Source organism: Apium graveolens, chromosome 10, assembly GCF_009905375.1.
Source record: "Apium graveolens cultivar Ventura chromosome 10, ASM990537v1, whole genome shotgun sequence".
Taxonomy (NCBI): Eukaryota; Viridiplantae; Streptophyta; class Magnoliopsida; order Apiales; family Apiaceae; genus Apium; species Apium graveolens.
In genome coordinates this window covers 224,414,904-224,430,768 of record NC_133656.1, presented here as the reverse complement: position 1 = coordinate 224,430,768, position 15,865 = coordinate 224,414,904, and the positions used below count along the sequence as shown (strand labels likewise).

At 26.5% G+C, this 15,865-nt stretch overlaps 1 protein-coding gene across 1 annotated transcript; it reads left to right on the top strand.

Moving 5' to 3' along the window:
- Window positions 1-13,825: 13,825 nt before the first annotated feature.
- Window positions 13,826-15,796, top strand: LOC141689014 (glucan endo-1,3-beta-glucosidase, basic isoform-like). Its single transcript, XM_074493167.1, has 2 exons — window positions 13,826-14,012; window positions 14,611-15,796. The coding sequence occupies exons 1-2, from the start codon at window positions 13,943-13,945 to the stop codon at window positions 15,645-15,647; spliced, it is 1,107 nt and encodes a 368-aa protein (XP_074349268.1). The 5' UTR covers window positions 13,826-13,942; the 3' UTR covers window positions 15,648-15,796.
- The last annotated feature ends 69 nt before the right edge of the window (window positions 15,797-15,865 follow it).

Sequence of the window (15,865 nt, the reverse complement as noted above, 5' to 3'; positions counted from 1 at the left end):
GTTCTCATAGACATTTGTGTGGTGACACTATAGCTAGTATGTAGGTGCTTATTATAGAATAAGTTCACTGAACATGACTCACACAGCTGAACAACTGATGGAGTTCACTCACGTGTCAGCAGTTGTTCACATAGTGATAGTTGTACAAGTATCCTTAGACTTGAGGTCATCATAGTCATCTTGTGTACACTGAACTATGCTTTGGTTTAGTTCTTAGTCTCAAGGGAGAATTATAAGGGCTCTACTGGGTATAGGAATTTGTACACGAAGATAGTGTATGATCAATAAAGGATCTACCCCTTTCAGTGTAGGAAGAGAATGTTCAATGCTGATCCACTTATGTTAGTTCAGGAATCTCTGGCCAGAGTGAATGAAATTAGAAAGGAGTTTCTAATTTACATTAAATAGAACTAAGCATAGTGAATGGGAAAGCAAGTGATTAAATAAGATAGGCTTGACACAAGTTTCATGCCTTGTATTTAATCGTGACATTGCAGGGTAGAAGGAATTAATTGTACGGTAACTACTCACTGAATATGTTCTTGGTATTGTAAGCAGTGAATTCGTATTATCCGGATAGTCGCGATATGCTGAGAAGTATCCCTCACGATGTAGAATAAATATGATTAATTAATTAAACATATTTAATGAATTAGAGAATTTATATAAATGATGATAAAATAGTTTTATTATTATTTATTTCTACTACCGGCTTAATATTGAACCTACAGGGTCACACCATAAAAGATAATGATTTAATGGTGGAGGAATTAATTAATAATGGCTGATAATTATTTATTTATGAAATAAATAATTAATTGGCAAATTTAATAATTGATTAAATGAGATTTAATTGATTATAAATTAATTAAGAAAAAATTCTTAATATTATTAATTAAAAATTTAATTTTTGGAAATTAAATCAAGTGAGAGAATTATTTCTAAAGTGTTTAGAAAAAGGATTAATAATTAAATGGTGTTTTAATTATTAGTGAGAATAATAAAAGGTTAATAATAATAATATTTTATGGGAAAAATTTCAGCTGAAAATTTTGCCTATAAATATACTATTATAAATCCTATTTTTGCCTCAACCAAAAAGATTTACAAAACCCTAATTCTCTCCATCTCTTCCTCCTTCATTACATCGTTTTCTTGGTGGATACCGGTGGAGTGCTTCACACTTGAGGAGCAGCTGCTAAGGATCTCCGTTCATCGTTCTTGGATCGCTATTAAAGACCTCCATCTTTCCATTAACGTAAAGCTTCTTAAGGTAAACATACTGAACTACGAATTAAATATTATTTTTTTCGCATGGATCCTGCGGAGGGTTTCAATTTTTTTTAAGATTAAATTTACGTTTTCGCTGCGTTTATGTGCTAAAAACCCTTCACCATAGACTTCAGCCAGTGACAGTTGATCAAGATCATACTGATGTCTGATAATGGATGCCTGTGTATCTCATTCTTCAGGAAGAGCCCTTAGAAACTTATTGTTGAAATCTTCTTTGTCATATTCCTTTCCAACTAATGACAGATCGTTCAACAGCGTCAGGAAGCTATCATAAATGTCAGTAATGCTTTCATCAGGCTTAACATCATTTATACTCTTGAACAAGAACAACTCTTCTATTCTACTTGATTACTAATATTCCTTGACATTGAGTTTCCAAAGCATCCCATATAGCTTTGGCAGTTTTGCAAGCAATCGCTCTATTTGACATAACATTGTCTAAACTATTATGAAGAATATTCCTAACTTTGGCATCCTTCTCAGGATCTGACCATTCATATTTTTCTTTCCTGATATAGTGCTGAGGAACTGTTGGTGTTATAGCCACAACCTTTTCACGATAATAAGGTCCATGATTGATTCAACATAAGCATCATCAATGGCTTCAAGAAACATAAGCATCTTTACTCTCCATGTAGAGTAGTCAGCCTTTTTCAGGATCGGGATCTTCATGCTTTCATACTTACTTCCTGACATCATGATCTTTTCTAATTCGAATTAAATTAGAATGCTCCGATATCACTTATTACCCATTAATAGATAATTGTTTAAGGGGGTTGGATACAATTATCAAACAGTTCGATATCAAGAAGGTAAAGTAAGAGTAATAGAATCAAATAACAGTTTACTAATTCTTTTATAAACTGTTACAATATGATTTATCTTGTTTCTATACATATCTAAATCAACAACTTCGATCTTATAAATCAGGAACCGACAAGAAACCATTCCACAAATCTTGGAACTGTGTAAATCAGCAAATCCCGATTTACTCTGCAATACTGACACCAAGTCACATCCTGACAGCTTGACAAATTCCGATGCAGATCCTGACTGGTTGACAAATACAGATCTATATATAAACAACTATCCTATCCATTTAGTTTTTCAAATAAAACTAAAGATCGTTTCTTAATATTTTAACTCTATCTTATTATTGGTTTAAATATATTTTCAGATTATATTAACCTTCAAATATAAACTAACACACCTGAAATTAGGTTAAGAACGCGGTGAGATGTTGTGAGATTTGAAAGTTGACATAATATATAAATACATATTGGCGTACTCATTTTAGAAGTAGATCATGTAGTATACCCCATATTTTTCAGAGAAAAATATAACTTGTATTCATAAAATATCATTCTAGTTTAAGCCCTCTCTCTGGACACACACTGAGTTCAGTTTGTAAATTTCCCCTTTGTATTGTTTAAGATATAATAGTTGTTGAGGGAGGGATAACGAGGGTTCAGGTATTGGTTTCATATATAAAAGGATGTACATTGGTTAATACAGGTCTTCAGAGAGTATTTGATTCAAGAAACAATTATCAAAAAAATGAAAGATATATTATTAAATTCTTACAATCCTATCATTTTATTATTTAATAATATATTTTTTTATCAAATTCTTAAAGGAACATGATATAGCATTAAGATTATAGATTAATTATAGGTCGAAACTGAACTAAAATTGCACACATTTACTTTGAAGGAAAAGTAGATTGTTATAAAACGGAGCAACTCCCTTACAAAAATATTTATACAAACATGAAAGGTGTGATTATTATTTCATATTAAAAAATAAAAATAAAGGGTCGAAATTATCATACTTATTAATTTAAATTTTCAGTTCCTAGAGATATGTAGGATGACAACGAGTAGTACTAGTATGTTGAATGGTAATGAAGAAAAATGAATTAAAATTTAAAAGATATTGTTTACTCATGAGCCAAGAGTAAATATTATTAATAAATAGTTAATAATAAAAAATATTATCCAATCATGTAGCCATAAAAAACCTAATTAATAATTATTACTTTAATATATAGTTGTTGAGAATTGAATTTAAAGTTATGATGAAAGTATATGACCAACTAGTAATATTTTTAAGTGATTTTTGCATAAATATCCAAATTGCAGAAAATATTTGTAAAAATACGGATTAACCTCGTATGAACCATTTCAACTTCATATAAAACCTTAAATGCAATCAATGTACATATTTTAGCAAATATTTTCATGAAAGTGGTATTTTTAGTAAATTCCCATTTTTTAATTATATAGTTGCACTTAATTTAATGATATAATTGAAGAAGTAAAATTATGTAAATTTAATAAGCGAAGTTAAATAAGTAATTTATTTAGTTCTTTTACGTATTTGTAAAAAATAGTTTCCTAAATCGCAATTCGCAGCGGCATTTCTAAAATAATATTCCATTTTTTGTAATTTTTTATTTAATTTTCGTCATTCTGAAATTATGAATAATAAATAAATATAATAAATTTGTTCTCTCGTTAAACATGTTTTCTCGAATAAGTCGCTCTCTCATTATTCACAAATCTAATATTATAAAATCATATTATTTTTTAGTCAACAAGCAATATAACTTTTTCCTATTTTATAATATAAAAATTTCAGAAAAATACAAAGTAGATTGAAACGCTATTTCACCGCCCTCTTCTTCTGGTTACAAAAGTATATATAATGTAATGATATAATGATTTTAAAAATATTAAGAATATATATATGCATAAATATGTGTCTTTGTAATATTTCATAGGTTAAAAATTAAAAGAAAATCTTTAAAAAAAATATAATATAGTATTTTTGTGTGAGCCCGTACGGTCTATCTGTGCGCACCCAAATGGTAGTGGCTGTGGGTTAAATACGATAAAATAATATATAATAGAGTATGTTAAATTTATGAGAAAAAGAATAAATGAGATTGAAAAAGAAATTTATGAGAATATCACGATGATAAATTGATTTAAAAAAGGAGAAGTTTTAAGAGAATATTTTTATGGTAAGTTAAAAAAGGAGAAGTTTTAAGAGAATATTTTGATGAAAGATGTTATAGAAACTTTAGGAGAATATTACGAAAGTTGATAAATTTATAGACATTTGTCTTTGTAAATTGTGATATTTAATAATCAAAAAATAGAAAAAAATATAGTAGGAAAATATAATATGATAAGTTAATATTAGGAGAAAAAGTAGAAATAGTATTAAAAAAGAAATTTAGGAGAATATCTTTAAAGAGAAGTAGAATTTTAGGAGAATATTAAGATAATAAGTTGAATTAAAAAAATATTAATGTAAGATGTTGCATAAACTTTAGAAGAATATTACGTATAATGATAATATACTTAGTTGAATATAAGGTAATTGTAGTTTTTGAAATTATTAACTCAAAAAATTAAGAAAAATAGAAAAATACAATGAGAAGAGACGCCACCTATATGCATTCTGTCTTCTCTAAATATATTTATATTGATGTACCACATATAACTATAACCTTTATTAATAGCACTTTAGTACCGAATTTGTATCAAATTTAATTTCACCCGATTTCGGCTTCAATCATGTAATTCTATTTCAAATATATTTCTATATTAAATTATAACTTTTATTAATACACGAAACCCTTTTTAAATATCTTATCTTATAACCTTTAATAATAAGTCAAACCTTTTTAAATGGCATTTTTGTATTAAATTTGGTTTCACCCTTAAAATTATATATTTCTACTATAACTCTAGTTGCAGTATCTTTATGTTCTATGAAATAATAAAATTGTTAAAATTGTATTATAATTATAATTTTCATTTTGGTTTCTTCTCAATAATCCTATATATAATATACCTCTATATTATTTTCATTTTAATGGAATATCAAAATTATTGAAATTGATTTATAATTACAAATTTTTATTATTATATTTATAAAATATCAAAAGTACAAATGTAAATTACATTTTCTTAATTAATGAATACAATATTATCAAAATATCAAAAGTACCAAATACTAGTAATCGCCTTAAGTTAATTTTTCTATAAACTTGAGTTTGATTACCCACGAATACATATTTATACTTCCGTCTCACCCAATTCTTTATATTGAGTTTGGACATAGAGATTAAAAATAAAAATAAATTATAGTAGTAAAAAATAAGAAAATTGAGTAAAGTGATGAGAAAAGCAGCGGATGCAGTTAATTTATATATTATAAAAATTTACTATTTTAGAAAATTTTTGGAATACAGAGAAACGAGAGAAAATGACCCAAAAAGGAAAGTGTAAAAAAATGTGTGTGACGGAGGGAGTAAGATTTAATTATTTAAATTTACTTCTTTAATATTTACTAGTTTAAAACCTATGCGATGCACGAATTTTAAATAGTTTTGTATATATTTTGTAAAATTTGAATTGAAATCTTAAATTTTATTCAATTAAATTTTTTAAATAATATGATTTTATGATCAATTTATTAATACACGCATATGATCTTAAGTTTTAATTAGAGGCTACTCGAAAAAGATAATATAATTGATTGAATAATATGATCTTACTAATATCTCTAAATAAGTTTAGAAAAGAATTATGGCTTAATCTCAGCCATAGATGATTTTATCCCAATTAATCATATCCACACATTTAATATCTTAAAATATAATTTTTTAATTTCATCTCTCACCTATACCCTATTTTCTCTCCACCCACTAGAACCATCTGCTGCCTCCAGCCACCGCTTCCGTTGCTCAAACTCACAGACACCACTAATACTATTATGTCACCACCTGCTCTGCCAAAGATATTTTGATTTTGATTTTTTTTTTAATTTGAATCAATTGTATAATATTTATATAAATATATATATATATATGTGATTTTATTTTAGTTGGTCCAAATATATTTTGAATTTGATTTTTTTAGTTTAGATCAATTGTATAATATTTTTTTAGCCTGGATGAATAATTTATGTTATATAATTTGTTTTAACTCGGTTCAATAGTATATTCTTTTCGCCGGATCAATAGTATTATTTTTCTTAGCCCGAGGAACACAAATATCAACTAAATATAACTAATTATGTATAGTTTGCTTTAAATTTTATTATACCCCGGATCTGTAATATAATTTTATTTTAGTCCGAATGAATAGTGTAGATTATTTAATTTTATTTCGAGCCCATTCAAGCCAACAGTAAATAATATATACTCTGATAGTATCGATATATATAGTTTAATTAAATATTAATCAAATTGATTGTTATAATGAAGATTATTTTAGAATTTAATTAAATATAAATTAAATTAGTAGAGTAAGTTGACTTCAATATCAATATCAATTATAACAATATAGACCTTAATATGAAGGAAAATGTTAAAGTACCCAAATGTCACATGTCATTCCCTAATTGATAATGATGCAATTGGAAAAGATGGACATTCATGTATTCATATTAAAAACACCAATTAAAATAGTTCATACTCCAGGTCCCATCTACCACATCATTTGGGATTTTTTGCTACCCAATTTCGGACTCCTAACACTACTCTAATATGAATTATAATATAAATTGATAGAAAAAGTTGTCGTAAATATAAATTAAAAGAATAAATATTTCTATATGAATTAGAATATAAATTGATCGAATAAGTTAATTTCAATATTAATACAAATTAGGATCGATCCACCAACCAAACGTTTAATATTTCGTCTATTATATTCTACTAGCAGAAATCCCGTGCGATGCACGGGTTTCCATTAATATTTTAAATTTATTTATTAAGTTATATTATATATTTAAAATATTTATGTAAATATATAATGATTATAAATTTATATTAAAAATAATAGAATAACATGTGATCGTAATTTAGTAGAATAAATAGACTATTTCTAGTAGTTTAGCAGATATGTAACACTATTACTTATATCTTTTAATAATAGGATAAATTGTATTCGTAATTTAGTAGGATAAGTATACTATATTTAGTAGTAGTTTAAGAATTTAGTAGATTATTAGATATATAACACTATTTATCTATTTTTGTAATAATTAAAATTAGGGAATTATCGTTGAACCAAACCGTTAAACCAAATTATCTCTATTCCGGCTATTATAATATAACTAGCATAAATCCCCTGCGATGCACGGGTTTCCATTAATATTTTAAATTTTTATTTATCAAATTATATTATATTTTTAAAATATTTATATAAATATATAATGATTATAAATTTATAATAAAAATAATATAATAACATGTGGTTGTAATTTAGTAGAATAAATAGATTATTTCTAGTAGTTTAGCATATATGTAACACTATTATTTATATCTTTTAATAACAGGATAAGTTGTATTCGTAGTTTAGTAGGATACGTATACTATATTTAATAGTAATTTAATAATTTATTAGTTTATTAGATATATAACACTATTAATCTATTTTTGTAATAATCAAAATTAAGGAATTATCGTTGAACCAAACCGTTGAACCAAATTATCTCTATTCCGGCTATTATAATATAGTATAGATTAGCCTATAACCGGTACGATACTTAATCGATTTATATAATTGTTATTATATATCATACTTTTTAATTAGAATATATTAATGTTGTGTTTTAATTGTTATAGAACATGTGTTGCGGGGCTTCGAAATTCAAACCACGTATAAATTAATTTTTGGAATTACATTTTTAGGTTATTATCTAATTGATATAAATCCAACACTAATAATTTGAATATTCAAAGTGGAGACGATTAGACTACTAACGAAACTTTCAAAGTTTTGTTGTTAATATATCAGTATAAACTAGCTTAAAACCCGTGCGATGCACGGATCCCACAGATTTTTTTATTATTATATAATTTTTAAAAAAAAATATTTTGAATTCAATTCTTAACTTTGTTCAATTTAAACTTTAAATGATATGATTTCATGATAATTATATTAGTAGATGTATATGTTCAAATTTTTCTAGAACATTTAAACTTATTTAAGGTGATGACATTGGTAGGGGGAATATTATTATAATTAAATTATTATTTTATTGAGGGTAAAAATATAATATCTCCATTATGTTGGGACCTTAAAAAATATTATTTTAGCATGGTGATTACTTAATCGATTAACTATAACTCTATAAAAAATATTTAAAAAGGACAATATTACTGATTGAACAATATAGTTGTATTGATAATTTTATGTATATTTTTTTAAAAAATAATATTTATATTTTAATTAAAATTTAATTTTTTAGTTCAAATCAATAGGATACGAATTTTACGTAGTCTAATATAAATTTGATTTATCTCAGATTAGTGGTTTACATTATTTTATTTTAGTGCGATGCTCAATACACCGAGTAAATCAAACTAATTATTTTTAGTTTATTTTTTTTTAAAATTTGGATCAATAAGATTAGACTAAATAATTAGTATATATGATTTTATTTTTGTTGGTCGAATTGTATTTTTATTTTAGCTTTGAGTTAGTCTGAATTAATTGTATAATATAATTTTTTTATCTTGGATAAATAACAGATATTATTTTGTTTATCCAAATTCATTAGTATAATTTTTTCTAGAGGATTGATAATATTTTTATTTTATTTTAGCCCGAGTCACATTATATCAACTAAATCTAAATAATTATATTTAGTTTGCTTAAATTTAATTTAGCCCGAAGTAACAAATTAGAAAAATATAGAACTTGATATGAATTAAAATTTAAATTGGTAAAAGAAGTTGAATTTAATATAAATTATTATGATATAGAGTTCAATATAAAATAAAATTGAAATTGGTAAAGGAGAGGAAGTTGACTTCAATATTAGTTAAAATTAGAATTGATCGACCCAATAATTAGAACTAGAATATTTAAGTAAGGGTAATAAGTAATTTCAACAAGTACCGACCGAACGACTACCAAACTTCTAATATTTCGTCTATTATAATATAGTATAGATAGATAGATACGTTTGTAAAAAGATTAAAACTCTAATGTTTATGTTATAAAAATATGTTTATGTAATATTTTTGGCCTAAACATGAGAACTACGTGCTAAACTCCAGTACGGTTTTGACGATGAATTACATTAATGAAAACCAAGATAAACCGCATTTAAGCGAAATGCTCTGACTCAGGAGCCATAATCATAAATTCTCTTCCCGTAGGATTCGAACATGTGACCAAGAGGATAGTTATCCTCTTTTTAACCAACTGAGCCAACCCTTACGGGCGTTCCGTTGTATTTTTCATTTATAAGAAAAGAAGAGTTTGAGCGGAGATGCCCGATAGATTCAGAAAAGTCGAACACATATCTATTTATATCATGTGGTTTAATCGTGTCATATATCAAATTGCCAGCTTTAACTCTAACAATATTTTTGGACCTTTTTCACAGCAAGTGACATTCTGCGCATTATTTATTCAAATAGTGACATTTTGGTCCTTTGTTCAAGAGCAACTCATAAAATATATTTCGACTTTAAAATATATATATTTTTTAAAAAATAATAGAGAGTTCAATTTGAAATATAATTTAAATATTAGAAGAAGTTTGACTTTGATACTAATTATAATAATACATAGATTGATATAGATTGATATGAATTAAAATTAAAATCGGTAGAAGAAGTTAATTTCAATATAAAGTAGAATTATAATTAACCAATTAACGGACCGGCCCACCAAATTTTTATGTTTCAATTTTTATGATATAATAATAGTATGAATATATAATATTATTAACCACCGACTATTAATTGGGACGCGGATGTAAGGTATTTTAATGTTGTTAATGTAAGTTAAAGTTGGAATGAACGAATTTTGATATTGAAAATTTGATATTATTAATTTATCGATCATTAAACTCAACAAAAGTCACATAATTAAATATATTATTATTTCTTGAATATCCCATTAGTTAAAAACTCCCAACTCATAAGTTAATGATTTAAAGAACAAACTTTTAATTAAGGAAAAAAATCAAGAAATTCAGGAATTAACATGCCCTTTATTTGGCGAGGATTCCTCCTATAGTAAACAAAAAGATGGGTGGTCTATTACAACTCAAATTATATTTTGGACCTAAATAATACTAATCTGTTAGTAAAGAGAGATAAATACTGATCTTAAAATTAAAAAATATATACTAAACTTAATTTTAAAAATATACATAAGTAGGGGTAATTCAATAAATCCAGTCTAGTTTTATTCGAGCAAGAATTCTCATTGGAAAAGGGCATGAATCTAATTTCAGGTATAAAATTATTTTCATAACTAAAATTTATATCTATACTATCTATAATACACTATTATAAGTAAAACATGTGATAATTTGGTTGGTTGATTAACACCTTCAAAAAAAATAATAGTACCTTTTAAACATAAATTAAGCTTTTAATATTTTTTTAAATCACAAATGTGACGTACATACATACAAACACTTCATTATGATCACAACATAGCATACTCCTCTAAATCTTCTTGCATTTAAATAACCAACCGATGCTTATTTTAAATAATATAAGAAAAATATATAAACAATTTACATATTACTAATTATTTTAATAATATTAATTATTTTTAACAATCTATCCATATTATTAAACTATACTATATACTATACTATTATAAAACATTCCAAAAAAATAGTAGCACCTTCTAAAAATGCAAAGTAAGATTTTAATATTTTTTTAAAATCACAAATATGACGTACATACATACAAACACTTCATTCTGATCACAACGTACTCCTCTGAATCTTCTCGCATTCGAATAACCAACTGATGCTTATTTTAAATTATATAAGAAAAAGTATATAAACAATTTACATATTACTAATTATTTTAATAATATTAATTATTTTTAACAATCTATCCATATTATTAAACTATACTATTACAAGCAAAATATTAGATAATTTAATTTGTTACTTAACACCTTCCAAAAAAATATTAGCATCTTCTAAAAATATAAATTAAGATTTTATATAAATTTTATTTAACATAAATACTCTCATTAATATATTAATATTCACAATATTATTATATCAATATAAACATAATTAAAATAAATTAATATTCACATCTATATTATACTATTATAAGTAAAACATAGGATAATTTGATTGGTTGGTTAACACCTTCCAAAAATATAGCAGCACCTTCTAAAAACACAAACTAAGATTTTAATTTTTTTTTAAATCACACATGTGACGTACATACATACAAATACTTTATTGTGATCACAACATACCGTACTCCTCCTCATCTTATTGCATTCGATTAACCAACCGATACTCATTTTAAATAATATAAGAAAAAAATATATAAACAATTTACATATTAATAATTATTTCAATAATATTAATTATTTTTAACAATCTATCCATATTATTAAACTATACTATTACAAACAAAATATAAGACAATTTAATTGGTTGCTTAACACCTTCCAAAAAAATATTAGCATCTTCTCAAAACACACATTAAGATTTTATATAAATTTTTTTTAACATAAAATACTCACATTATCAAATTAATATTCACAATATTATTATATCAATATAAACCTAATTAAAATGAATTAATATTTACAATCGGTACTATACTATTACAAGCGAAATCATGTTTGGCTTGGCAGTTGGTTAACGTCTTCCTAAAAAGTATGTTAACATCTTCCAAAATAAAGTTTAAATAAATAGTATAATTTAATTTAAAAAATTAAAACATGTTTCCAATATAACTACAAACTCTATAAAAAATTATTCAACTTAATTTCTAATCGCATTCAACTTCTTTTATAATCTTCTTTGTAGGAACCAAACACTTCCAAAATTAATTTTACTAATTTAAGTTATAATATAACAAAATAATATAATTTACATACAAAATTATAGGAGGACTTTTTAAGATTTTAGCCCGTGCATGCACGGATTATATGCTAGTATTATAATAAACACAATATTAAAAGTTTGGGTCGATCGATACTTGCTAAATTTACTTAATTACCGTTATTTTACTATTCTAATTCTAATCGCTAGGTTGGTCAATTCTAATTCTAATTGATATTGAAGTCAACTTCTTCTCATAATTTAAATTATATTTCATATCGAAATCTATATCATTATAATTAATATTAAGGTCAGCTTCTTCTACCAATTTATATTCTTATTCATATTGAATTTTACATTATTCAAATTGATATTTCAGGCTGAAATAAATTTAAGTAAACTAAATATAATTAGTTAGATTCTGTTGATATCATCTGCCTCAAGTTAAGACAAAATAACAAATCCTGTTGATTCGGCTAAAAAAATGATACTATTGAACTGGGATAAACAAATTAATATATATATATATATATTATTCATCTCGGATAAAAAGTTATTACATAATTGATCCAAAATAATACAAAATTAAAAATTAAAATTAAAATATAATTTTACAAACATGAACTAAATCATATATACTATTTATTTGAGTTAAAACAAAAGTATCTTATTGATCTGGACTTAAAAAATTTAAATTAAACTAAAAATAATTAGTTGGATTTAGTTGGAGTAATGGACATCACTAATCGGGATAAATCAAATTAATATTGTCATTTTCAAATAACTCTTATAGTTAATCGATTAACTAATAATTTTGCTAAAATAATAGTATTTTTTAAGGCCCCAAACATAACGCGGACACTGTATTTTTTTATACGTGTATTAATCTAATTATCAGGAAGTCATATCATTTAAAATTTAAAATGAGTAGATTTAATAATCAGTTGAAAATATTTTTCTTAAAAATGATATATAACAGTTAAAAAGATATGTGCATTCCATATATTTTAACCTAGTATAAGTAAAGGACAATTATGTAATATCACCATGTACTAAAAAACAGTATCAAAATTTTCAAAATTTCGTTTTTTATGTAGTAATGTAGATAAAATTATTATACACTCTCAACTGATTCAATTTTTTACAAGTACTATTTAATAAATTTATATTTGATATTATTATTTTGATTTCAATTTGTGTTTCACACCAATTATAAGTAAATTTAATATTTTTAATCTGGTGCATGGCACAAATTATCAACAACTTTAACATTAAACACTAGAAAAGCTAATTTCCGGCGTTAATAAAGAAAGAAGAGTGTAGAATAGTACAGAAGTTAGTGTTCACAGCGGTAATGCCTGTATAACGACTAGAATTTGAATGCTTATCTTCACGAGGAAAAATCTATAAAAAAAGAGTGAGACATCATTGATGAATAAATGGTCCTAACTAATCGAACTCAATTTAGTAAACTTGAACTCATCCTCCCGTATTGCAAGTCATCAATATCTAAGCTTCAAACGGCACAATAAAGATTAACATGAAATTTAATCTTATCTGTTAATTGCAATTGAGCAATAATGTAAGCTGATTACATGAATGATGAATGCCTAGTACGTACAAATTAGTGAACCACCGCCAACAGCCAAGTTGATTCCGAGCTGGCCCGATTTATTTTTTGTCTACAAATAGCACCTAGTTTATCAACACTGACACATACTGACACATAGAGGATAAATCTAGAGTAAATATTGTATTGATCAAGCTCTTGGTAAAGGTTGTTCATTTTTCAGGCAAAATGCGCGCTAAGATGCCCCTGATGCTGTTACTACTTTCCTCACTCTGCGTCTTCTTGCAAACTACTTCAGGTATATTATATATGATTCTTAATTCTTAATTTGGTACATATTAATTTGTGTTTTTTGACATGAATAAATTCTCTCAACACTAATTCATATATGTCCTATTTAACTTTGAATGATCAAATAATCTGTTTTTATCTGTCTAAGAAAATTGTCAAAGCCCGTTGAATTTAGCCATCCCAAAAGTATTTATAAAATGGTTCTCAATTAATAGGGTGTCATTATATTCTTGATTCATAGACCTGCATCACTCGTATATACACGTGAGTCCTACTAATAAAAAGATGCCAGGTCTTAGGAGCAAATTTAAGATCCATTTTCACGTACATAGCATTGATCAAATTAAATAATGTGTGCTCAATTTTTAATAAATAGACAATAATCTACGGTGATGTACACAATATATTATTACAAATAGATCTTTATATGAATCCTAAAAACAATTAAGGTCAAAATATTTATTCAAATTACCTCGTTTGCTGTGCAATTTTTTTTATTACCCCACAATAATCAGACAATAATCAGATCGATGCTGATTATTTTTAGGTCAATTTTTTTTTGTTTAGGTAATGCTACTAATACTGTATGTGATAATGCCATGCAGGTGCCCGACAAACTGCACGTAGACAGCAAGCAGGAGCCCAAGTAGGTGTGTGCTATGGAACATATGGTAACAGTCAACCGTCTGCCCAAGAAACTGTTTCTCTTTTCCAATCTTTTGGTATTGGAAGAATGAGACTCTATGGCCCTGACTATAATGCTCTATCAGCCCTTGGCAACACTGGGATCGAAGTCGTACTTGGTGTCCCTAATAATGTTGTTCAATGGTTGACCCAAACCCAAACCAATGCTGACAAATGGATCCGTGACAATGTCAAAAACTACCCACAAGTCAAGTTCAAGTACATTGTAGTTGGAAACGGAATACACCCGTATAGCTCATCTTACTCCCATATAGCAAGTTATCTTCTCAGGGCTATGCAAAACATTCAGAATGCGGTTTCTACATTTGGTCTAAACAATAGAATCAAAGTTACCACCGCCTTTGATCAGTCGGAGATTCTTAGCCAAACTTTCCCACCATCAAAGAGTGAAATCAGGCCTGAGATTCGAGAATTTATGAACCCCATAATCCGTTTTTTGGTTAACAACAACACTCCAATGCTAATAAATCTTCATCCTTACTTTAGCTACATTTACAGTAAGGCAGATATTCCTCCACAGTTGATGAGTAAACCCGGGCAAGATCCACGACTTGATTACGCAATTTTCCAGAGTTCAAAACCTCTTGTACAAGATGGACCACTTGGCTACACAAATGTGTTCGATGCCATGGTAGATAGTGTATACACTGCACTGGAGAAGGCTGGTGGATCCTCCTTGGATATCGTCGTTTCTGAAGTCGGGTGGCCTACTGCTGAAGGACGTGAAGCTACTAATCAAAATGCAGAGACACATAATAACAGACTGATTAATCATGTACGCACAGGGGGGACTCCAAAAAGACCTCAGAAGAGGATCGAGACTTACATCTTTTCTATGTTTGATGAGAACTTGAAGGAGGATAAGGTTCAGAGGCACTGGGGAATATTTTGGCTCGAGAAAACACCCAAGTACCAAATTAATTTCCCGAGACAGTAGTCATGTAAACGTTTAATAAGGTGCGGTCATTTATATCAGTACATGTAGCAATAAGAAAGGATATAAATGTCCCATAAACCATACTAGTAGTATATGATATATTGATAAATGTTGGCAAGATGGCTAATAGCCTTTTATTGTGAGACTCCGGCCGGTGCAGTTTAAAGTATTAAACTTAATTAATTATGGCATGAAGTTGGATGGCGCCACAAGTACTC